The sequence below is a fragment of the Hakea prostrata genome, chromosome 10 (assembly GCF_041222555.1).
Source record: "Hakea prostrata isolate BN-2017 chromosome 10, UWA_Hpros_2, whole genome shotgun sequence".
NCBI lineage: Eukaryota > Viridiplantae > Streptophyta > Magnoliopsida > Proteales > Proteaceae > Hakea > Hakea prostrata.
In genome coordinates, this window is record NC_142609.1 from 50,599,078 (window position 1) to 50,626,090 (window position 27,013).

General features: G+C 38.6%; 1 protein-coding gene across 6 annotated transcripts in view; it reads right to left on the reverse strand.

Moving 5' to 3' along the window:
• Positions 1–27,013, reverse strand: part of LOC149003812 (SNF1-related protein kinase catalytic subunit alpha KIN10-like) — a 63,192-nt gene that overhangs the window by 16,926 nt on the left and 19,253 nt on the right. For all 6 annotated transcript variants that reach the window (XM_089137353.1, XM_089137348.1, XM_089137351.1 and 3 more), the window contains 6 exons: positions 10,797–10,981; positions 5,159–5,341; positions 4,930–5,061; positions 4,473–4,658; positions 959–1,048; positions 801–884 (listed from right to left, as the gene is read on the reverse strand). In XM_089137353.1, the coding sequence (XP_088993479.1) occupies positions 801–884; positions 959–1,048; positions 4,473–4,658; positions 4,930–5,061; positions 5,159–5,341; positions 10,797–10,981 (860 nt within the window). The remainder of the gene's footprint in view (positions 1–800; positions 885–958; positions 1,049–4,472; positions 4,659–4,929; positions 5,062–5,158; positions 5,342–10,796; positions 10,982–27,013) is intronic.

The window sequence follows — 27,013 nt, forward strand, 5'->3', positions numbered from 1 at the left end:
GCTGAATGGTGTGAGTTAGCTTAATCTTTATTTGGATTTAGCTAATTAGAAGGTTGGGTAGGAATACTCACTTAACTCACATTGACATGATTGGGATTGGGTATAAGTTGCATTCTTATTTCATTTCTCCATAGGAATATGAAGATTTTGAATTAGGATGCTAATGCATATGTGTATTGGAAAATACCATTATGCCATTTCATTCCAGGTTCTTGATATACTTTGGGCTGTAGTATTGCTATAGTATTTGCATTATAAATTCAGGGGAAGGGAAATTGATTCCCAACACTCATTTTATTCATTAAAGTTCCTTCTATTGCTTATTCTCCATTTCGGTTCTTTAGTTTAATTACCTGTCATTTGGTTATTTAGTTCGTCAATCACAAATCAATCTTGTTAATCTTATTTAAATCAGTTTTACTTTTACATTGAAAGTTAAAGCTAAAATTCTCCGTGGGATCGATACTCTACTAATTATTTACTACTTAATTGCGACATGTGCACTTGCGTAGCATCTTTAGACACAAGCAACAGGTAGCCATATAAAAGTTCTTGCAAGTCAACCAGTAATCACCAGTGATGTCAAGTTCAGAGAAAGGCAATATTACGGACTGCTCCAACTTTCCAGCCAGTCAAATTTCTGATCTAAGTATAACAGGAGAACATTCATGATCCCTAATAGCAAGTTATGCATATAGAGTTGTACAGACTTTGAAAACCACATATTATTCTCCTTCCGGCTTTGTTCATGAAAAAGGGAAAAATCTATTAGATTATGTAATTCTAGATAGTAGACAAACCATTGACTCCTGAAACTCAGCTCCAAGATAGCCACTAGAAACCCGGAACCGGTTGTCCAGCAACAGATAATATGCAACAGTGCCCTGGAAAAGTTTGTAACAAGTCAAACAACCAAGTCAATTAACAAAATCAAACCTAGCTACCAAGAATCACATACATCGTTTGTTTTTCTGTTGTGAAGAGACTCAACCAGTTGCTCCCTGTCGAATCCCATCTTCACAACTTCCTGAAGAATATCTTCATCAATCTGCAAGAGTGGAAGCATAACATTCACTGAGTTTTCTGAACGGTATAATAAACAAAACACAACTCATTACTAAATTTTGTAGGCAAAAAATCATATGTTAAAAAAACAATAGCAACAAAACTGAGATCCTCTGATGTATGTGCACTGGTCATGACTTGTGAGCATGGAATGAAATCTCATGAAACCTATTTCTTGACCCCCTCCTCCAGAAAAAAGAGGAGATGGGGATCAAAACCAACTTGGCCAAAGTTCTAACCAAATTTTCAGTCCTTGTATACAGGGGTTTCTTTGTAAAGAAAATATTTTAATACTACGGCTATGTATGGCATGATTTTCATTTTTTATTTTTACCTATTTTTCAAAAATCAGTACAGAAAATCATTTTGTGTCAAGATACAAAAAACGTTTGGTAATCAATTGATACAAGGTTTTTTACTAAAAAATACGTTTGGTGTCTCTTTCTGTAAAATAATTTTTTATAGGTTTTAAAACTTATGAAAAGAAACGATATATATTAGTTTTCATAAACTACCGAATCAAGATTATCGAGTCTCCACAAGATTATGGGTTGACAAAAGTAAAGTCTCCAACTTGGAGAGCTGTCCTATTTTATCAGAAACAGACCACAAGACTGATTACCACTGGGGTAAGGCAAAACTAGAGATGCGTAGAGCATGAACTTTTCAAGGATTCCAGTTAGCTCCAAAAGGACCAAAACAGCTGTGGCAGGGAAAGCGTCAATGCCATTGAACTGGTTATACTAGGATTCAAGGGTTTTTTTTTTTTTCCCCTCTTTTTTTCGCAACAAAAAAATTAAAATTGAATTAATTGCTTACAGCTCCATAGAATCTGACTATTCCATAGCTTCATCCAATGCAAACAAGACATTCCCCATATTCCCCATGTAATCTCTACCAAAGATCTCCATAACCACCTAAGCCGTTTCTAACGGATCCATCACAATTTAAACAAACCCAACCGTTAAGGGGCTCCCATTTCAGCACCTTTGGAACCTTCAATTTAAATCTGACCTGAATCTTCCTGTTATCCAAAAATAACCGATTAAAGGCATCATCTGGAACTGTTTTCTCCAGCCCATGAAAACGCTGTTTCCTACCTGCAACCACACAAGCAAGAACTGCTGCTAGGGTAGAACTGCATCCCTTAAAGATGCGGTTATTTCTCTGAATCCAGATGTGATAAAACATGCTCGAAAAGGAGAACTTGGTCACCAGGGCAGCAACACCACTTCCTTGAGTGTGCTCCATGACCACTGCAATTCGTCCTTAAAAGAATTTGTAGCGAATAGGAAAGGCAGTTCAACTGAAGAAACTTCTACCCAGATCGAGTAGGTAAATGAGCAAGAGAAAGGCAGGGAAAGAACAATACCCCACCCACATTTTATTCATTTGAGTACCACAGACGTGGCAATTGGAGGTACTCGACAATTCTTGGGTCCTTTCACCTGATTGAACAGAAGAAGCAGACAAAGCAGACTCCGCAAATGAAAGCCCATTCTGCATCAGACTAGCTTTTCTTCAATTGCAAAAGATGACCAAGAACTCTTGCTGCTGACAGCTCTAGCTGCTACCGCCTAACCTGACCTACCGACTCCTTTTACTTCCTCACTATTGATGAAAACTAATTAAGAAAAGGAGGCTGATAGAAATGTCTGGAGGTGTGGAGCAAAAGAGCAACAGCGTCCTTAGGAAGATGAAGTGAACTTTATAAAATAATACAATGTTACTGTTATAACCACACCTTTTTATACATTAGGGGCACATGCGTCTAAAACCACTGCAAAAACAAGTGAAATTGGTTTACATAGACCTGTTTTTTATTTTGGTATTTTTTTCCAACCATTGTTAAATAGAACAGACCGAATAAATTACACCAAATGCTACCATTTCTATTTATATGGATTAAAAACAAAAAAAAAACAAAAAAAAAAACTAAACTAAACTAAAGCAAAGACTGCCTAAATCTCATTGAAATCTCCGTGGTTTCAACCGAGATTTAGTAGGAGCTCTGATTTCGATAAGTAACCCAATAAAAGACAGTATTTTTTAGCATTTTGAGCAAAACCTACTTCAAATCAAGGGTATTTTTTGACAATAACACCAACAAACACATGGAACCAGTGGATTGAAGCTCCCAACACTAGAATTGAAGTATTCGGTCCTTCCAAGTATGACATGGGTATTAAACAAAATTGGGATTTTTACTTTTACCCCTTTATTTTTAGTGACTTGGGTGTCAAGCTAGGTGTTGCAGGTTAGATTTGTACTGATTTATTTCCAGATTTCCTATGCAATTAGTTTAGAAAACTTAGATTTAGATTTGATTTGAAGTGAGCTGTGGAAGTTACTACATTTCAGTCTTTCTATTTTTGGGGAATTAGACAGAATATTCTGTCCAGATCATAGCCATTTTTAATCTTCGAGTAATTCCCAAGTAATTCTTCTGAGTTGAACTTTACTGAATAAAACCACTAATTCTGTCTGAATCCAAATTGAAAAATAAGATTTTTATAATTCTTATAATTCTTGAATTCTTAAATTTATTTTAGAAGTTCAAGAATTATTCAGCTGAACAGCATTACATCCGAATTATTCTCATCTACTTAATTAAACTTTTTAAGGCCATTGCTTACAATCAGTCATACAATCATACTCATATCTAATATGCATATTGGGGAGGGATCTTATTGTAATACCATTTATTCTGTATGAATGATGGAATTATGTACACTAAATGTCATGACATGCTTTTATGGATGAACTAATGATGGAATCAGATGGATAACAAATTGCGTATATTTCGAACTTTTGTGTTACTTATATCTTATTCAGGTATTTTAAGGATTGATCATGTTAAATAGGTATCATAAATATTAAATAACATCAGCTCTGTTTTCAACCTGCCATGCCAAATGAAGCTGGAACTCAAAGTAACCATCAGACTTTATCTTGTGAAAATCTAGAAACCTGTCTTTGGTTGGACTTGGACTCTGAAAACAATCACTGGAGACCAATCCCTGAAGAAATAATCAAATTGAACCTGGAAGGGAGAGAAAGGTGAGGCAATGTCCTTTTTCCTGTGCCCACAACAAGATCTAGGAGGTCAACTTTTCCGTACATCATTGTTGAAGGAAAGCTGCATTTAATTAATCATGAAAAGGGTTGATAGTGGGTGTAGGTTTTAGATGAGATTGAAATCTCTATACAATTTTGGTTAGGAGCCTTGATAGACTATCTTTTTCCTTATTCTTTGTTTTATTGTTTCAACATTAGTACAGTACTAAGTGTTCACAAAACAAGATCCATCCCACAAGCATAAAATGATTTCAATATTTAAAAAGAACCCAAAAAAAAATGCAGCACTCCATTTTTACAATATCATCCTTCCAGTAAAACATCAATACCTTTTTCGCCTGTTGCGTTGAATCAGGTGGAGGCACAGCTAAATAGCGGGGAAGATGAGCTTGGAACCATGGATGCTGACGGATTTCAAGAATAGTCATTCGTTTCATTGGGTCTACAACAAGCATTCTAGGGATCAAATCCCTTGCTCCAGCTGATAAATGACTTGGAAGAGTATATATTCCACCCTATGAGACCAAAGGAAAAAGTCCAGCATAGGTAAGAATTGAGGAAAGGAAGTACAATAAACAAAGAGAGTACAAGTAATATAAATACAGTAGCACTCTCAGAATGCAATATAAGATAGATTCAACAAAGACCCTTTACATCATTCATGGGTATTCTTTATAGATAGTGGATTACATCTAGAGTACCCAATACAAAAATTACGGAATTTAATACATATTCAAATCATAGCTACTGAAAATACTCATATAAATACCAGTAGCTGGACAATACCTTTATTTTCTTGAATAGGTTAGGAATGTTTTCATCATCAAATGGTAGGGTACCACAGAGAAGAGCATATAAGATCACACCACAGCTCCAAACATCAACCTCAGGCCCCGCGTACAGTTTCCCAGATATAACCTACAAAGGTTGCAGATTGCATTGCATATTACAAATCATTTATATCATTCAAATACATAAAAGCTATATACCAGGATATATGGCAGATCATCCATACCTCAGGGGCAGCATAATTAGGGCTTCCGCAGCTTGTTTTCAAGAAGTGGCCATCCCGCATGACATTGCTTAAGCCAAAATCAGCAATCTTAACATTGCATTTGGAATCCAAAAGCAGATTTTCTGGCTTAAGGTCCCGATGAACCACCATATTTCTGTGGCAGTACTCCACACCCGATATTATCTGGTTGACAAAAATCAATAACAGATTGTGCACATAATCAAATATATGCATGATACTGTATCAAAAAACTAAAAGAAATTGCAGGAATTGATCAGAAAAATATCTTATAAGGGAAAGGTCCAAGCCATACAAGTGTAGGCTTCCAAAAATCTTCAATCAGCATAATCAAGCTATTCCGAAGGAAGAAAACAGGGGAGTTAGCTGAAATTGGTAGGAAAATAAATAAATTTGCAACAACCCTTGCGCTCACTTTATTTGAGGGCTTTCCTAGCTTGGGTTGAAGCCACCCAGCATGTGATAGCCCTTCCAAAAAGTTACAACCACAGTTGAATTACATCAAGGATCAGCTCAACGCACATATTTGTTTGAAATAATGTTGGATTCACGGTAAAATTACATCAAGGATCAGCTCAAGCACATATCAGTTTGAAATAATGTTGGATTCACTGAAGAATCACATTCAGATAAGGCATTCAGGCTCCCTGAGTATGATTTACTGATGATATAATTTTGGGCGATGAAATAAAAGCAGGGACAAGTGCAATGTGTCTGGAGATACAAAGGTGTCAAGATAAGTGATGTAAGCAGGAATCCTCCCCCTACCCAAACCCCACACGGGACCTAAAGCCCAACCAAAGTGGTGCTGGCCAAACCCAACTAGAGGCATAATGGTCATTCTCCACTTATGTTGTTAATCAATTGTATTCCAGTAACTTCGTCTTATTTTTGTGTCTCCAAATCTGATTTCATTTCTTTATTTGAGTATGTTAAGTCCTAGTTAGAGTTGGAGTGCCATTAGGAATCTATTTTAAATTAAGATTCCTTTTGGATATTAGCTACTATTTATGCAAGTTTATTTTATTTTGTGGTTGTTATTTAATTGGTTGTAAAAGGGATTCTAGTCTATGACTCTATAAAGGATTCCCTAGTTGAGTCAAATTTTATTTCCTAACTAGAGTCCCAAGTCTTTCCCTCCAATTGTAAGGCTATATATAGCCCACTTCAAAGCATCCGCCTAGGCGGTAAAGCAGTTTTTCAACTACCTTATTTGCCACCACTTTGTTGACATGCAATTTTTCATCCGTTTTTTAGCTTAATCACTACCACTTTGTCACCTTATATGCCTTATTGCCGCCTAGATGCCAAAACGAATGCTTTTTGACATTGTGTACATAATAAATTTTTTTTAATCAAAATTTATTCTACAAAGCCATATATGAATATAGCAGTTAGTCATTTTGGAATCAAGAATCAATGAATCATTAGATGGACAAGGCACTTATTTGAAATCGCACTATCATAGAGGCAAGTAAAAATGTAAAATTACTACTTTCATATTCATACTTATAATTTGATAGTTCATAGACATGTGTTATGATACTTAATGAGATAAACTTATGCTTGTGTTCTTTTTTGAATAATCTTTCATAATTATGATTCTTGAATGCTTTTTTTTTTTTTTTTTTTTTTGGGGGGGGGGGGGGGGAAGAATGTGATTCTTGATTTTATTTTTTATTTTTTAAAGCTTATAATAGAAACTCATCAATTTAAAAGTAGTTGTATTAACAAAAAATTGACCCAACCGCTTTGGTCGCCTTATTTCCGCCTAAACACTCGCCTAATTGCCTAGTCATATCCCCATCCGCTTTGGTCGCCTTTTCACCTTGACAACCATGGCTCACCTATCTACTTCTAAGTTAAGTTGAAATGAACACAAGATTCTGAATTTGAGCGAATTGAGCTGTGATCATCTTGGGAGAGCCACGGCAGTTTTTAAGAGCATCTTCTCCAAGTTTCAGCAAGTTCTTCTAATCTCCAACTTCACTTCAACAAGCCAGCAGCACATCCAACTACAAGCCCTAACCCCTCCCCTAGCACCTAAAACCCTCCCCCCCCCCCTCCTCCTTCCTTGCGCAAGCCAGTCTACCCCTCCCCCAACCCTGCGACAGCCCTAACAGCCTAAGGTTAGATTAGTAATTTTAAAATTAGAGGTCATAAGGTAGTAATTAAGCTATAGTTTGGTGACATCAATAATTATCCCTTTTTTAAAGTGCTTAATTTTTTTAATTCTTTTTTGGGGGTGTGAAATTTGGAAGGAGTTGAATCATATGTGAAGGAAATTTAAGTTGAACGTAATCCGTTTTCGTTTCCAATGAGAGTTGCTTCTTGATCTTGAGAATGACGAAACATGTCAAAATTGTTTTGCAAAAAGCCTTCTCAAGCAAGAAAAATTGAACCAGTTCGCTTCCTGAGAACTATAGAACAACCTGATTCACCAAACGCATTTTGGTCGTTTTTCCATGCTATCGGAATTATAGAAAGCCGGAAAAAATTCTCTAGCCCCTTACCAAATGCACCATTAGTCCCCCATCCCTTCCATTGATTCCCTCTACTTTCTAGGACCGCGACCCTCTTCCATTCCTCAACACTCAATCTAGACCCTACCTAATTCACCCCAATTCACCCCTAGTAAACCCTAGAACTAGAAACCCCATATCTTCATAAACTGAAGAGTTGAGATTTGAATAAGAATTTGAAATAATTACATTCAGATTTATTTTTTCTTGAGCCCTAGGCCCACCTACCAACCCCTCCCTACAAATCCTAAAACCCTAATCAGCTCCTAAATCCCCATCCATGTGGTTTTGTGAAACCCTAATTTGACTGCTGATTTCATATAATTGATACTGGTTATGGGCCCTCAGTTTGGGGGTTACATCAGAGAGAATATAAACATGAAGAAAGACTATGGTTAGTTTGTGATTGTCTACATACCCAAACGACGAATACATAAGAAAGGTTAAGTAGGACAAAACAAGGTCACCATCGAAAAATCGCCTTCGCAAGTCATCAACTTGTGGTTCCCTTGATATACCCAGGAAGTAGATCATCTTAGAAGATCTAGTTAATGCTTAACCACGTATCCTATGCTATCAAGGAATGTCTTTTCTATGGGACTTGGCTCAGCATATTTTTTCCATCACAAGACATTGAGGGACATTCGAGAGACACTCACAGCCTTTTAAGCATTCTTTTCTTTGACAATTCTGTTTTAGATAGGATACATAACTAGCGATATTTTTCTAAACATGAACAATGACTACATTTAGTTTGTGACACATCCTAATCATATATGTATATGTTTCTACAGTGATGCATATATAAGGTTAAGTAAGACAAGACAAGGTCACCCTTGACGAAACCTATATACCCATCAGTTTCGTAAGTCATCATCATGTGGTTCCCTTGATATACTTGGGAAAAAGGCCATGCAATCTAAAAAAACGATCAAATTAATCCCTTACCATGTATCCTATGCTATCGTTGAATGTCCTATCCACGAGACTTGGCTCGAGCATTTTTTTTAATCAAGGGTATCTTGGGATGCTATGAGAGCCCTTTGCATCTTCTTTTCTTTAGCAATTCATTTTAGGATGGGATACAAAACTAGTGACAAGCAATCCCGCTCTTGAGCCCTTTGTTGCCTACCGGCTTCCCATCGCCAACGAGCCAATTGGATACGCACACTAATGCCATTGTAACTAGATCAGTCCTAGATATGATTACAAATGGAGAACAAATTCATGCAATACTTGCCTCTGTTACATGAAGAATATTCCCTAGGCCCATAGTTTGAGGTCTCACAAGATCTCGCCGAGATCTTAGTCGAGAACACTTCTTCTTTTTTAATCTCAAGATGAGACCGAGATTTTGATTGAGCCACACCTTTAAAAAAGCCTCCTGTCGGTCGAGACAAGTCGAGATTGAGATATTGCGACCTATCTCGACACAACTTCTCTCATGTTGCCATTTTTGGTGATTTCGCTGGATTTTTCATCAAAAACTTGGCTAGATCTCTACCTAGGCTGCATCAACAAGGTGTTAATTCATCTATACCAAAGATCCATTGATTTTGAATCAAATCTTGAAGCAAGATGAGTGTTCTTCCCAAACTCGCCTCATTGATTTTACTCTTGTAATCTTGTGGTGTAACTTATAAGTACAATGACATTGTAATGTGAAACTGTGAACAACTAAACATGTTTGATGCATTGTTTGACTTTCAACCTTTGTTTTTATTCATATCAAGTAACGGTTGTGTATTTCATGTTTTATTAGTCTAGATGTTCACTCCTTCAGCTTATCGGTTTCAAAGTTAGGGTCGAGTTGGAAGCTAGAAATCATATATAAACTTGTTTCTCACAAATCTAAAGCCACCACTATGTTTATAAGGCCTAAAATAGGAAAAAAACCAAATTCCAGCCCAAATTGAGTCCCAATACCTACAAAAATGGCCCAAGTTGGCTTGACTTGAAGTGGGTTTTGTACCAGATCTCAATTCTCTGAGGGACCGAGATCCTTGTCGAGGTAGAGTTCTCAAACCATGCCTAGGGCTACAAGAGGATCCTGAAATAACTTAAATTGAACCACTGGCTCAAAACAGCAAAACTGCTTCCATTTAAAACACACACACACACACAAACTTAGCATAAAAGCTAATCCAAAGATCCTGTATGGACACAATTACCCCTATTTAAGGCCCCAGTGGAAATAGCCTAACTACAAAGAAGCCCTAGGAAGCAAAGGCCCAACATGCATATAAGACAACCGTAGACTTATCCTAAGAAAAGAAGCCCAATTCAATGATGAATCCGCATCATAAGGTGTTCTCCATCCCTGAAACAGATGTGGGTATGTTAAAACCTCTCTCATCTACAACATGATATTGTTTAGAGGATTGCAACATCATAACTCCTTAGAGCTGCTTTAAGTAGCACCAACAATGCAAACACAAGAAGAGCAAAAAGGGTCCACACAAGGCAAGGCCATTATAACCTAGAAAACAAATAATGAGTGAGGCAACAAAAAGCTTTGCTGCAGCAGTGATGTTTTATATCAATCATCAAGTTAGTTACCACCCACATATTTCAAGATACAGATGCAAAACCAAGTTACATATTTGGATATTGAGCAGCAAGGATCAGTAAGCCACTGTCATGAGCACTCTTATATCTCTCTTAATAATTGAAATAAAAACAAAAAAAACACTTGATCATGAGTTTTTCTAAGCACTGGGAGAACTGATGCAGTTGGCATTATGAATGCCAATGCATGAGCTATGGAGGCTCAATATAGCAAGGCAATAGGCTGATAGGTTAGAAATTTTATTTCTTTGGGTTTCATTGTCATGGACCTAATTATAAGCCCATAAAATGGGGATATACTTTGTATACAGAATTAGTAGTTAGATGTCGAGTTGGAATAGAATACTTGATAGTTAGACAGAGTTCGTTTTGATTTTATCTTCCTGTTTTTGGCCATTGTATAATCAACCCCTAGCAAGCCCATAACCCACATTCCACATCAATGTAACTCTTCTTTGTTTCTTTAACTACACATTGGATAAAATAAACCAAATGGTATATGGAGAAATCCTATAAAGATGAGATTCAACCTGCTGAAAAAAATTGCGAGCTTCATCCTCCTGCAGTCTTCCCTTCTCTACAATGTAATCAAACAGCTCCCCAGACTTCACATACTCCATCACAACATAAATATCCGTCGGTGTCTCTATAACTTCATATAGTCTTATTATATGAGGATGCATGAATAGTTTCAATATTTTTATCTCCCGTCTCACTGCAAGAAACAGCACACACGAACCATCAATACACATTCTAAGACAAAGATTACTGTTAAGAGCACATGAAACTAAAATATATAGCAGCTTCAAGAAAAATTTAATAGTTGACTTAAAAAATAGATAACCAAAAAGAAGGAGAACACATACGAAATTTTAAGTGAATAAAGCACGCATATAGATGCTATCCCAACAAATGTTGGTAACATTAAATTCAATTGAAAATTACCACAAAACAAGTACAACACTTTATACCAATCCAACAGCAATAATGTTCAAGACATGATTGCTAAATGTCGCTGTAACAATGTTTCCAGGTTATATACCAGAACATGATTCCATTTTACTGCTGTTAGAACGAACACCATGAAAACACAAACGTAAACAAAAACAAAACAAAAAGAACACAGAGATTTAACATGGTTCACACTTCACACACCAACACGGAGTGTTATGTCCATGGACGAAGAGCTTTCACTATGTAGAAGAAGAATAATGGAGATCTCTCAACCGATAGCCAGAATGGCATTAAAAAAACCTCTCACCTAAAACCCTTTTAAGGCAAAATTTCGAAATCTCACAATAACCCAATAGGAGAACATAGGGTACATATTTATAGATTTTAATCAGGTAAACAGGTCAACCCATCACAGATCTCAGTAATCAAGTCAATGGGGTCGTGCACCAAAATATGTCGATGAGGGTCTATCTTCGAAGTCTGGTACAAAAATTCAAGTCATAAGATAATGATGGCTCATCGTTGTTCATTCTCCAATTACAATGGATATCCAAAAATGATAAAAGTCATCAAAGCCTTTTCTGGCTCAGATTGGCATAATCCTCAACAAAGAAAAAGTACACACTCATGCACCCCCAGCACTCAACCAGCTCGAGCTTATCACACCTACTAACTTTTTCAAAGCCTTTGTTAGAATTTCAACACCTGTAATCAGCCTAGGGACTAAAAGCAAATTCAAAAAGAAGAAGAAAAATAGAAGAAGGGAGAAAGCTTGCATGTATGTTTGGCTCTCCCTTGATTATGTACTTGTAATGTAAAATCAAGTCTTAGTTGAGTTACAAGAAAAAGGAAAATTACATATTGCCTAGACTCTCCCAAAATCATACTACTATATAAAAGTCAAACTTCAATTCAGTTATGGTATGTTTTTTCACTAGACGAAAATGCCCTTCCTCAAAACAACATATCCTTTCAAAACAAATCCATAACTCCATGAGAGGCACGACTCTTAAAATTTAAAGAAAAAATCTGCCCGTTCATGATCTTAGGATTTCCCTTTTTTGAAGTATAATTGAAGATGGCAGTCTAAGCCACGAAGAGCTATATTTGTAACTCTAATTACATGCACGACATGATGATCCATGACGACGTCTTCCCCAAATGCTGCAAAAAATATTGTAAAAAGTGAGGTGTCTTATCTCCCCTTCCTTAAGGTTTCCTTCTATCTCTCCTTGCCAAAAACTCTACATGTATTACTTTTAACCAAAAGGGTTATTGAAGCTTGGTTGAACTTCGATGGTATTTGCAGGTAAAGACAAACGATGATAACACATTGGCAGACCGCAGCGGCAAACTTCAAATTGTGATCCGACGTGACCACATCTTCCCACCACTTCAAAAATCAGGTTTCTTGATGATTTATAGAGTAGAAGAGATCTTGAAGGACTTTGGATCATCTATTACCTTGTGCCCATTTTCAGTTTTTTTATTTCTTTTATTTTTTATTTTTTTATTAACATTTTTCAGTTTGTCGCTGGTTTTCCTTTTCCATGAGTCGGCCCTAAATGCTTCGTTACACCAAGAATTTGGGTTTCAAGAAGACAGGGAATCGTGGAAAAGAATACGATGAAGACAGGGAGGATCATCCATTTTTCACTGGCAGAAAATCTCCAAAGAGGCAATAAAGCCTGCAAATCATTGGTTCAACAAGATCAGCTTTTAAAACAAAAGAAAAGAAACTCGTAGTGTTTGATTCTTCTCGGTGGTGTATTTATGCCCTTCAAAGGCTTCAAGATCTCTCCAACTTCTCCTTGGGAAAAAGAGAGCGATTGTGCTTGCCAGAAGGATTATAGGTCATCACTGAAAGGGACTGGGTTTCCCCATAAAATTATATGTCAAGGTGTTCTCTCATCTAATTATTCAAATCTACAACAGTTGGCATGAGCCCACCGAAACAAGTCAACAATTTTCAGATAGTCATCAAAACAGATTGTGTGCAGCTTGGGATTGCATTTCTCTTCCATCTCCCATTTTCTTCCTCTGTTTCTATTGGATTCTATTAGGAGTTCAATTAGAGTTTGTATAGGAGTTAAATTAGAGTTTGTATTCATGTAAAATTATAATCCTCGTAATAGTTTACTTTCCACTTAATTATAAATAGAGGGCTTGAGATCATTCATCCATAAGCCATTCTACCAATATAGTGTTTCTCAACATGGCATCAGAGCCTAAGTTCGATTAGGGAAGAGAGAGAAGAAAAAAAATCACTCGCTAAGAAGACCAGACCTACCTCCATTGCCGAAGATATTTCTCCAGAAGCTATCAAGCTATAGTCGCTGCAATTATACCATCACCACTGCAACCGAACTTCTTCTTCTTCATCTGCAACATCCCATTGCACCTAACAGAGCTTTCACTTCAACCTTGCTTCCGCCATCGACCAAAGAAACGAAAAGGGAAGAGAAAAAAAGTTCATCGACTCTGATTGCTTCTTCCAACGAGACTCAGATTTGATTCTTCCATCAAACCATCGCCATCACCTCCGCCATCACCATCGACATCGATTTGCTTATTCTATCGAACCACTGCAAGGTCTGCTTCTTCCATCGAATTACCACCAGGTCTGCTTCTTCCATCGAACCACCGCCATCACCCAGGTAAACTTTCTAAAATCGATTTGCTCTGGTTTTCTTCCATTCTCGATTTGGGACGATGCTTCTACAATCCTAAAATCCCATTAAGTTCATCGCTGCTGCCCGCTTTTGGTTTTTCTTCCAGTCTCGATTTGGGACAATGCTTATGCAATCCCCATAAAACCTATCGCCTGGACTAAACAAGACCAAACCTCCTTTGGTTGAACCATATTTTATTCCTAAGGTTCGAAATCCTATTTTATATATATATATATATATATATATATATATATATATATATATATATATATATATATATATATATATTTTTTTTTAATGTTTCAGGGGCTCATACTTTTCTGGGTTTATTAGTAATTTTTTTCATATAGTCAAAAAAAAAAAAGAGAAGAGAAAAATTGGCTCATTACTTAGAATTGTTGGGTGATTTGGCTATTGCATTCTACGACATTTCAGTTACTTTAAAGGGGTGAAGACTGAAGAACTGCAGACAATTCTTTCAATATGGCAACCACCGATTGTACTACTGCTCCCACTGGATCCGAACATTACCCCACTCTTCATCCTCTTTCGATAAGATTTGATGGCACAAATTATTTGATCTGTTCTCGATCTACTTACCGACTATTCGCTGGAAGATGACTAGTTGGGCACATTACGAGCACCACTATCAAACCTACTACCGCAGGTGTTTTACAAGATAAATGGATATCAAATGACTCTTATTATGTTATTCCTTTTGAATTCCATGCATCCAAATATTGCCTGGGGTTACCTATTACTTGATATTACAGCCCAAATCTGGAAGGCTACTACTGAAACCGATGGACAGTTGGGGAATGATGCACAGGTTTATGAGCTACGAAAGAAGCTTCATGAGACTACCCAAAAGGAACTGATTGTGGCCCAATATTATGCTGAGTTGCAATCTCTTTGGCAGGAGTTGGATCATTACGGGGATTATCATCCCAGTTACCCAGATGATGTGACTACTTATAGGAAGCACATTGACAAGATTCGGGTATATGACTTCATAACAGGTTTGAATGTGGAGTACAATCAGATCAGAGTGCAAGTCTTAAGTCATTCTCCCTTTCTTACACTAGAACAGTCTTATGCACTTGTTCAGCGTGAGGAAAGTCGTCGATTAGCTATGCTTCATACTCCTATTATAGAGAAATCAGCTTTACAGTCTGTTCGCACTAAATCTGATCCGGCTAAGGAGATTGTCAAGTGTGAACATTGTCAAAAACCATATCATACCAAGGCAAATTGTTGGAAACTGAATGGGAAGCCTGCTGATTTTGAGCAAAAACGAGCAAATAGAAAGGGAAAACCAAAGGCTAATCTTTCTGAGACAGTTTCCACCACACCCTCTGCAGACGTTGGATTTTCACAGGAGCTCACTACTCTACGACGTATTCTGCAGTTTTCTACTGCCGGTACAGCCTCGACCACTGCTTCCTTTACTACCCATACCAACTCCTACCTTGCTACTTTAGATAAAACTTTTACAGGCTTCAGTTTCTACTCCTTGGATCATTGATACAGGAGCCACAGATCATATAACAGGTTTATCCTCCTCTTTCTTGCAATATTCTTCAACTTCTGGAAAGGATAAAGTTCGAATTGCTGATGGCTCCTATTCTTCCATTGCTGGAAAAGGGACCATTCAGCATTCTCCATCACTTTCTTTGTCTAAAGTTTTACATGTTCCTTCTTTCTCTACTAACTTGCTCTCTATTAGTAGTCTTACACATGACTTGAATTGTAAAGTGATTTTTTTCCCATCTTACTATGTCTTCCAGGATCTAGTCACGGGGAAGGAGATTGGACGTGGTAAATTAGACAATGGACTTTATTTGCTCGAGCCGATTGGAGAATCTGCGTCTGCTTTGACTACATCTTCTAATCCGATCCATTCGGTAATATCAGACCTTCATCAGTGGCACCATAGGCTAGGTCACCCCCCTTTAGGAACTCTTAAGAAAATATTTCTTGATTTGGTTTCATCTTGTAATGAGGATAATTTCTTTTATGAAGCCTGCATTTTTACGAAACAGACTCGTTTTACTTATTTACCTTCTCTTCATAATAGAAAACCTATTCCTTTTATGCTAATTCATACTGATGTGTGGGGTCCCTGCCGACATGTGTCTATTACTGGCCATAGGTACTTTGTTACTTTTATTGATTGTCACTCGTTTTACATGGATTTATCTTTTAAAACAAAAAAATGTGGTTTTCCGATGTTTTCGTGATTTTCATAATATGATTAAAACTCAGTTCAATGCCACTGTGAAGATCCTTCGCAGTGACAATGGCACAGAGTATATTGATGGTGAATTTCAAAGATATCTCTCTGACTCTGGCATAATACATTAAACCAATTGCGTTGATATGGCTGCCCAAAATGGGGTTGCCGAAAGGAAGAATCGGCATCTCTTAGAGATAGCCCGTTCCATTATGATTGCTATGAATGTATCTAACCAATACTGGAGTGATGCTATACTCACTGCTTCTTACCTTATGAATAGGATGCCCAGTAGGATACTTGGTTTTAAATGTCCTAATGAGATTCTTCAGGGAGCCTCTTCTTTTGTTATTCCCCCAAAGATTTTTGGATGCGTGTGTTATGCCAAAATCACAGCCCACCTAAGTAAGCTGGCTCCCCGCGGCCTACACTGCATATTTTTGGGGTATTCTGCTACTCAGAAAGGGTACAAATGTTATCATCCTCCTTCCAGGAAAACCATTGTATCCATGGATGTAATTTTTCATGAGTTTTGCCCTTACTATACACCTCTCCAGGGGAAGAGTCCTAGAGGAGAGGTGTTATTTCCAACTCTAGATCTTCCTATCACACACCAACACAACTTATGAGTCCTAGAAGAGTTTCCTGACCAGGGGGAGACTTCAGCCAGTATACCTGAGGACTCTAATCCTCCTCCTTCGATTTCTAAATCATGTGAAGAACCTAGCCAAGGGGAGACCACTCCTGTGAGACACACTGTTGGGGTCTTTCAAAACCAGATTGACCAGAATAAGGAGGTACAGACTTATCAGAGGAAAAATACAACCGACTAAAGCAGGTGGAGAAAGGTGATATGTTACCACTTCAATCTCCTGCCCCAGAATCATATTCTACTGTTCCCCTTAAAGTATCTTCTTCTAATCTTCCTGTTGCTGTTAGAAAAGGGGTCAGATCTTGTACTCAACATCCCATAGCTAAATATGTTTCTTATAACTCTTTGTCTGACTCCTACCGTGCTTTTATATCCTCTCTGTCATCTGTATCTGTTCCTAAAAGTTGGCAGGAAGCATATGCTAATAAGAGATGGAAGGCAGCCATGGTAGAGGAAATGCAGGCAATGAAGAAAACTGACACTTGGGAGCTGGTTACACTTCCTCTAGGAAAAAAACCAGTGGGCCACAAATGGGTATTTGTGGTTAAACAAAATATGGATGGAGCAGTCAACAAGTTGAAAGCTAAACTAGTTGCAAAGGGGTTTACCCAGACCTATGGGATTGATTATCAGGAGACCTTTGCCCCTGTTGCGAAACTAAACATTGTCAGAGTTCTGTTGTCTGTTGTGAACAAAGACTGGAACTTGCACCAACTAGACGTAAAGAATGCCTTCTTACATGGGGAGTTAGCAGAAGAGATCTATATGGAAATTCCACATGGTTTCTTCGATGACAATACAACAGGAAAAGTTTGTCGGTTGAAGAGGTCAATTTATAGGTTAAAACAGTCTCCTAGATGCTGGTTTGGACGCCTCCTGAAGACAATGACTTTTATTGGGTACAAGCAAAGCAATGTTGATCATACACTATTTGTCAAGAAGTCAGGTACTAACATCACACTTCTCATTGTCTATGTAGACGATATTGTCATCACAGGGAATGATGGTGAAGAAATTCAAAAGTTGAAGGACTTTCTTGGCAGAGAGTTTGAAATTAAAGATCTAGGGAAGTTACAGTATTTCTTAAGGATTAAGGTGGCTTGATCAAAGAAAGGTATATTCCTATCCCAAAGAAAGTATATCCTAGATCTATTATCAGAAGTGGGTATGTTGGGGTGTAAAGCAGTTGATACCCCTATTGAAGCTGGAGCTAAACTTAAAGAAAAAGAGGGAGAACCAGTGGACAAAGTAAGATACCAAAGGCTGGTAGGGAAGCTTATTTACTTATCCCACACCAGGCCAGACATCGCTTATACTATAGGTATAGTGAGCCAATTCATGCATGATCCATATTAAGCTCATATGAAGGCTGTTATCAGAATACTACAGTATTTGAAGGGAACTCCTGGAAAAGGAATATTTTTGTCACCCACTGATAATCTAAAAGTAGAAGCATACACGGATGCAGACTGGGCTAGATCTCCAAACAGGAAGTCAATTTCAGGTTACTGCAGCTTTGTTGGAGGTAATCTAGTTACTTGAAGAAGTAAGAAACAGAATGTGGTAGCTTTATCTAGTACCGAAGCTGAATATAGAGCTATGGTTCGTGGAGTTTGTGAGCTACTATGGTTAAAAGGCTTGCTGCAAGATATTGGAGTCCAAGTTCCAAACCCTATGATGTTATATTATGACAACAATGCTGCTATTAGTATTACTAATAATCCGGTGCAACATGATCGAACTAAGCACATTGAAATTGACAGGTTTTTTGTTAAAGGAAAGTTGGAACAAGGGCTCATCTGCATGCCTTTTGTAAAATCTGGAGACCAAGTAGCAGATGTGTAGAAATACAATGTTTGGCAGAATGGCTTCTCGATCCATGATCTCAAGCCCTTTATTTATAATTAAGTGGAAAGTAGAATATTACAGGAATAGAATTCTATATGAATACAAACTCTAACTAACTCCATACAAACTCTATTAGACTCTAATAGATTCCAACACTCCCCTCAGTGAGGCAGATATACCATGCCTAACGCCTACAATAGGAAGGAAACTCTTTCTTTCAATCCCTGTGAAAACATCGCAATTGGCTTCGGATCTTACAAAGGCATGCAGATAAGCCCTGTCCAACTTTCCTTGACAAAAACCGCATTTCAATGTGCTTAGTTCGATCAGTTGCAGGATTATTAGCAATACTAATAGCAGCCTTGTTGTCCATATAACATCGGGGTTTGGAACTTGGACTCAATATCTTGCAGAAGCCTTTCAACCATAGTAGCTCACAACCCACGAACCATAGCCCTATATTCAGCCAGACTAGATAAAGCTACCACATTCGTTTCTTACTTCTCCAAGTAACTAGATTTCCTCCAATAAAGGTACAGAACCTGAAATTGACTCGCCGGAGATCCGCCCAGCTGCATCGGTGTATGCCTACTTTTAGATTATCGTGGGTGACAAAGTATTCCTTTTCCAGAGTTCCTTCAAATCGTAGTATTCGATAATGACCTCATATGAGCTAAATATGGATCATGCATGAATTGACTCACTATACCTACGCATAAGCAATGTCCGGCCTGGTGTGAGACAAGTAGATAAGCTTCCCTACCAGCCTTTGGTATCTTCCTTTGTCCACGGTTCTCCCTCTTTTTCTTTAAGTTTAGCTCCGGCTTCAATAGGGGTATCAACTACTTTACACCCCAACATTCCCACCGATAATAGATCTAGGACATACTTTCTTTGGGATAGGAATATACCTTTATTTGATCGAGCCACCCAATCCCAGGAAATCCGAACTTCCCTAGATCTTTAATTTCAAACTCTTTGCCAAGATAGTCCTTCAACTTTTGAATTTCTTCACCATCATTCCGTGATGACAATATCGTCTACATAGACAATGGAAGTGTGATGTTAGTACTTGACTTCTTGACAAATAGTGTATGATCGCATTGCTTTGCTTGTACCCAATGAAGTCATTGCCTCCGAAGGCGTCCAAACCAGCATCTAGGAGACTGTTTAACCCATATATTGACCTCTTCAACCGCGGACTTTCCCTGCGTATTGTCATCGGAAAAACCAGTGGGATTTCCATATAGACCTCTTCGCTAACTCCCATGAAGAAGGCATTCTTTACGCAGTTGGTGCAAGTTCCGGTGTTTGTTCACAGCTACGGACAACGGAACTCGACGTATTTAGTTTCGCAACCAGGGCAAAGGTCTCCGATAATCAATCCCATAGGTCGGGTAAACCCCTTTGCAACTAGTCTAGCTTTCAACTTGTTGGCTGATCCATCCATATTTTGTTTAACCACAAATACCCATTTGCAGCCTGGTTTTTTCTGGAGGAAGTGTAACCAGCTCCCAAGTGTCATTTTTCTTCATTGCCCGCATTTCCTCTACCATAGCTTCCTTCCATCTCTTATCGAGCATAGGCTTCGCCAACTTTTAGGAGCAGAACGGATGAGAGAGAGGATATAAAAGCACGGTAGGAGTCGGACAAAGAGTTATAAGAAACATATTTAGCTATGGGATGTTGAGTACAAGATCCGACCCCTTTTCTAACAAAGCAATAGGAAGATCGAAGAAGATACCTCGGAGAATCCGATTCGGGAGCAGGGAGACCGAAGTGGTAACGTATCCCCTTTCTCCACCGCTTAGCCGGTTGTATTTCTTCCTCCGATAAGTCCGCACCTCTTTATTTTGGTCAACTGGTTTTGAAAGACCCCAACAGTGTGTCTCACGGAGCGGCTCCCCTGGCTAGGTTCTTCACATGGTCCGAAATTGAAGGGGAGGATTAGAGTCCTCGAGTATCGGCCGAAGTCTCCCCCGGTCGGAAACTCTTCCGGGACTCTTAAGTTGTGTTGGTGTGTGAAAGGAAGATCTAGAGTCGGAAAGAACACCTCTCCTCTAGGACTCTCCCCCCGGAGAGGTGTATAGTAAGGGCAAAACTCATGAAAAAGTACATCCATGGATACAATGGTTTTCTTGGAGGGAGGATGATAACATTTGTACCCTTTTCGAGCAGCAGAATACCCCAAAATATGCAGCGTAGGCGCGGGGAGCCAACTTACTCGGTGGGCTGTGATTCGGCATAACACACGCATCCAAAAACCTTTGGAGAAATAACAAAGAAGAGGCTCCTTGAAGAATCTCATTAGGACATTTAAAACCAAGTATCCTACTGGGCATCCTATTCATAAGGTAAGAAGCAGTGAGAATAGCATCACTCCAGTACTGGTCAGGTACATTCATAGCAATCATAATAGAACGGGCTATCTCTAAGAGATGCCGATTCTTCCTTTCGGCCACCCCATTTTGGGCAGCCGTATCAACGCAACTAGTCCGATGTATTATGCAGAGTCGAGAGATATCTTTGAAATTCACCATCAATATACTCGTGCCATTGTCACTGCGAAGGATCTTCACGGTGGCATTGAAGCGAGTTTTAATCATATTATGAAAATCACGAAAACATCGGAAAACTTCATTTTTTTGTTTTAAAAGATAAATCCATGTAGAACGAGAGTGACAATCAATAAAAGTAACAAAGTACCTATGGCCAGTGATAGACACACGTCGGCAGGGACCCCACACATCAGTATGAATTAACATAAAAGGAATATTTTTTCTATTATGAAGAGAAGGTAAATAAGTAGAGCGAGTTTGCTTCGCAAAAATGCGAGCTTCACAAAAAAATCATCCTCATTACAGAAGAAACTAAATCGGAAATATTTTCTTAAGAGTTCCTAGAGGGGGTGACCTAGCCTACGGTGCCACCGATGAAGGGTCGATATTACCGAATGGACTTGATTAGAAGATGTAGTCGAGCGAAGTAGATCCTTCAATCGGCTCGAGCAAATAAAGTCCATTGTCTAGTTTACCACGTCCAATCTCCTTCCCCGTTACCAAATCCGAAAGACACGATAAGATGGGAAAAATGTCACTTTACAATTTAAGTCATGTGTAAGACTGGCGATAGAGAGCAAGTTAGTAGAGAAAGAGGGAACATGTAAAACTTTAGACAAAGACGAGGATGGAGAATGTTGAATGGTCCCTTTTCCAACAATGGAAGAATAGGAGCCATCGACAATTGAACTTTATCCTTTCCGAAGTTGGAGCATATTGTAAGAAAAAAGAGGATAAACTGTCATATGATCTGTGGCTCCGGTATCAATAATCCAAGGAGTAGAAACCGAAGAAACTTGGAAGCTTGTAAAAGTTTTACCGAAGTAGCAAGGTAGGAGTTGGTTTGATTAGTAGAGGAAGCAAGTGGTAGAGGCTCACCGGCGAGAGAAGATTGCAGAATACGTCGCAAGAAGTTAACTCCTCTGCGAGAGACCAACATCTACAGAGGGTCTGTGGAAAGCGTCTCGGAGATATGAGCTTTCGATTTTCCTTTTTTTTGTGCTCTTTTTTCTCAAAATCAGCAGGCTTCCCATGGAGTTTCCAACAATTTTCCTTAGTATGATAGGGTTTGTGACGGTGCTCACACTGACAATCTCCTTAGCCGGATCAGATTTAGTGCGAACAGACCGTAAAGCTGATTTCTCCAAAATAGGAGTATGAAGCATGGCTAATCGACGACTTTCCTCACACCGAACAAGAGCATAAGACTGTTCTAGTGTAGGAAAGGAGAACGACTTAAGACTTGTACTCGATCCGATCGTACTCCACGTTCAAACCGCCAAGAAGTCATATACTCGAATCTTATCAATGTGCTTCTTATAAGTCGCCACATCATACGGATTAGTGGGGTGATAATCCCCATAATGATCCAACTCTTGCCAAAGAGATCGCAACTCAAGCATAATAGTGGGCCACGATCGGTCCTTTTGGGTAGTCTCATGAAGCTTCTTTCGTAGCTCATAAACCGTGCATCATTCCCCAACCGTCCATATGTTTCAGGTAGTAGCCTTCGATTTGGGCAGCGATGATCAAGTAATAGATATCCACGGGCAATATTTGGAATCATGGAATTCAAGAGAAATGACATAATAAGAGAGTCATTCGAGATCCATTTCCTGGGAAACGCTTGTGGTAGAAGGTTTGATAGTGGTGCCCGTAATGTATCCAACAAGTCCTCTTCCAAGCAATAGTTAAGTAAGGAGATCGTGACCAAATCAAATAATTTGTCCCATCAAATCTTACCGAAAGAGGATGAAAATTTGGGTAATGTTGGGGCCGGTGGGAGCGATAGTACCATCGATAGTTGCCATGTTGAAAAAATTGTCTGCAGTTCTTGATCACCTTGTGAAAAAACTAAAACGTGCACAATGCAATACCCAAACAATGATATGATCAAATCTCCTTTTCCCTTTTCCCTTTTTTTTTTTCTTTTTTCTAACAGAATAGTAGATTAGAAGAAAAATTATAATAATATGGTTCAGCCAAATATGTAATGGTTTGGTTTGGTTTGGTAAATTTGGTTGTAAAATATGATCTAAATTTGGTTTGGGAATTTGGAAAAAAACCAAACGGTTGACCAAAGAGAATTAGGGAACAAATTATGGCTCAATGGGTTTTTTGAAGGGCCAGCTTAACAAGGGAGACGGGATATAGAAAGGGTTACCCGGTTCGATGGTAGAGGCTGTGATCAGAATCGGAAGTAAAGGTGAAGGCGATGGTGGCTTCTCTTCTTCTCTTTCTTCTCTTCTTCTTTCCTTTCTTCTTGGTCGAGCCCTGTAGTGCGAGAGAAAGAAATTGGTTGCGATGGATTTGTGAGGGTTTGCAATCGATGCAAACTCTAGCTGAAGCAGCAGCAGCAGCAGCAGCCACACCTGTGATTCTAATCGCAAGAAGCAGCAGCAGGTTGTGGTTCTTCTTCTCTTCTTCTTTCCCTTTTTCGTGATTCTAATCGCAAGAAGCAGCAGCAGGTTGTGGTTCTTCTTCTCTTCTTCTTTCCCCTTTTTTTTTCTCTGATCTTCGAGGTGGAACTGAAACAATAGTGCAGCGGTGCGATGGGTTTGAAAAGGAAAAAAATTCTGCCAAACGATGGTTGCAGAATTAGGTTGTAGAAGAACAAGAAAAAACTGCGAAGGGTTTTGGAGAAAAAAGGTAATCTGCTGTGGGTTAATGGGTTTGAAGAAATAGAAAAAATAGAAGAACAACCTAATCGAATTTAGGCTCTGATGCCATGTAGAAATACAATGTTTGGCAGAATGGCTTCTTGATCCATGATCTCAAGCCCTTTATTTATAATTAAGTGGAAAGTAGAATATTACAAGGAATAGAATTCTATATGAATACAAACTCTAACTTAACTCCTATACAAACTCTTATTAGACTCCTAATAGATTCCAACAAGATGTTTTCACTAAGGGTTTAAAAGAAAGAGATTTCCTTCCTATTGTAGGCAAGTTGGGCATGACTAATATCTATGCCTCAACTTGAGGGGGAGTGTTGGATTCTATTAGGAGTTCAATTAGAGTTTGTATAGGAGTTAATTTAGAGTTTGTATTCATGTAAAATTCTATTCCTTGTAATAGTGTACTTTCCACTTAATTATAAATAGAGGGCTTAAGATCATTGATCCATAAGCCATTCTACCAATATAGTGTTTCTCAACAGTTTCTAACTGGGAGGTAGTGGTCTAACACAGACAACCCATCAGTTTCCTATTCCTCATCCAATGAGCAGATGAGCTTCAGATGATTTTTATTGTTAATACTATTTTACGAGAATAATTGGAACAGTTCCCAAACAGCAATTCAAAAACTAGCACTCTTCAAAACTTTATTGTAAGACACATGGAGTTGTGTAGAGGTAGACACACATAGACAACAAAGCATCTGTCCTAGCCTAATGTTTGCAAAGGTTTATTGTGTCCTTTTGACAGTCCCCTATGGTATGGGAATGTCTTCTTTTCACTTGATGTGGGCAGGTAACTATCTGTCTGAGCTAATGCTTGTGCACAGATAAATCACTTGTTTGAGTTATTGTTTGTGCATAGATTACCACTTGTTGACAGTCTCACCCTGAGAGAATGTCTTCTCTCCCCTTGATATACCCAACCACTTGTTTGAGTTAATGTTTACTGTTCTTATCCCAAAAGAAAGTTAATGCTTTCCATTTTGAGTCTTCAGACTAATAGTATATTTTATCATTTGGTCATATTCGAATGCATGCTTTGAATTGTATACAGTTGTTGTCTGCAAGGTTTAAACACGTTGTTGTCTGCAAGGTTTAAACACATTACAAGGGCAGCAAAGTAATTAAGTTGGAAGTAAAATCAATACAAACCCTAACTCGGGGATGTTTTGGGCATTACAAGAGAGAGGATTTGAAACTATTCTTAATGGAAATAGGGTAATGGTAAAATCAGAAAAACCATAGCCAAAAAAAAAGTGTACCTGCAATAACCAAATGCTTGAAATGCATATTAAGAAACTTTGTATAACACATTGCTTACGTGAGGATTTAAACTGCAAAATGAATTAACTTACAGATGCAGGGCAGCAGTAGAAATCTGCAGTAGAAAATGTGAGACCCAAGTAATAGGTATTATCTTATAGAAAAATGAAGAAATTTGTTGTTTGACTAAGATGATACAGGTTACAAGGAAGGTTACAAGGGGAATTTATGAGTCTAAGAGACTTCTAGATTATATCTCCTCCAATGATCTCCAACATTTCACTACAAATTTAATATCACATCCTTGAGATATACCAGCTTTACCATAGAAACACAAAAAATAATATTGTATTGTTTGCTTGGAAGAACCCCACTTCTCTCAGTGTTTCTTGTCTATCCTGACATCTTCTACGGTAAGAAGCCCACATGCATATGCACTTGTGAGTGTACTACTCTACTAAAAGGAAAACTAGTCCAGAATCGTAGGGCGCTGCTGTTCTAACTGCTCTTTCTTCTCCTTCTCCTTCTTTTCTTCTTCTTCGGTCTTCTTTTATTCTTCTTCTTTCCTTTCAGTCCCTAAGTTGATTACAGGCGCTGAAATTAAAACAGGGTATCAGAGCGGGTTTAATCAGCCTAGGGACTCCCTTCTTCTCTCTCGCCATTAATCAAATTCTGAGTTTCTTCTTCTACCCGGTGCAGCAACCTACCCTCTGCTGTTCCATGTCTGCTGATGAAGAATTATGATTTTCGATGTCTGAATTACCTACCTACCATGCCTATGATGGGATTCTGGGTTATTTGCTCAGACCTTTGTGGATGTTGTGCCTGCTGCTACCGCCATCTGATGATATTTATATTTTGAGGCTTGTTCATCTGAAGAGTGAGTATAATTACTGCACGAAACAAATAGGAGTTAGGGCCACTAGACTGAAAGTTCATATAGCTGGGAGAGATTAAAATGTCATAGGATGCACCAAGGTGCCCTTAGAGGTGAAGAAGGCAATGGCACAGTACTTGGCTAGTGGAAAGCAAAAGAGGAAAGAGAAGAACACATAAAGGGAGGAGTTCGAGGATGCATGCCTAGATGACCTTCTAGAGCCAGGAGAGTATGATTTTGATCCAAAGGAGCCAAGAGAGTATAGATGTGACCCTGACCCAGGTTCCACACAGATGAGGAGGGCGATAATGATGAGTAGGGAGCAGGCGAGGATTAATGACATGAGGAGGCAGCAAAGGGCTATGGGTAGTGGGTCCTCTAGAGAGCCAGCAGGTATGGGAGGTACACGTAGCTCCCAAGTCCTTATGAGAAGTCAGAGTGTGAGGGAGGAGATTCCTATCCCACGGGCCTCAACATGGGGTCAAGCTTCACCAACACACACTACAAATCCGGATCTTGAGATTCTTCGTAATAATCTAGCCCTATTAAAGAGGTTAGAACATAAGAAAAGAAAGTTGAAGCACTTGTGGGTGAGTGTGAAGGAGAAAGTGAGGATGGCTTTCTCTTCGTAATAATCTGGCCCTATTAGGGATATGATTAAGGAGATGGGCATGGTTGGGAGTGGTGTACACAAGCCCCACCCTATATGAGATATATAATGTGTATTTGCCTAAGCATAAAGAGGACTTAAATGAGTATATTAATGGATTAAAGCCCTGTGGGCTCATTATGGAGTGGCCATGATGGTTGATGGTTGGACTAGTCCCACTAGACATTCCATCATCCATTTCATGTTGAATTGTGATGGGAGAACAATGTTCCTCAAGTCAGTAGATGCATCCAGTGAAAAAAAGGATGCAAATACATTTACAAATTATTGAGGCAAGTGGCAAAGGAGGTTGGAGTGGAGAATACAATCCAAATTGTGACTGATAATGGCTCCAACGA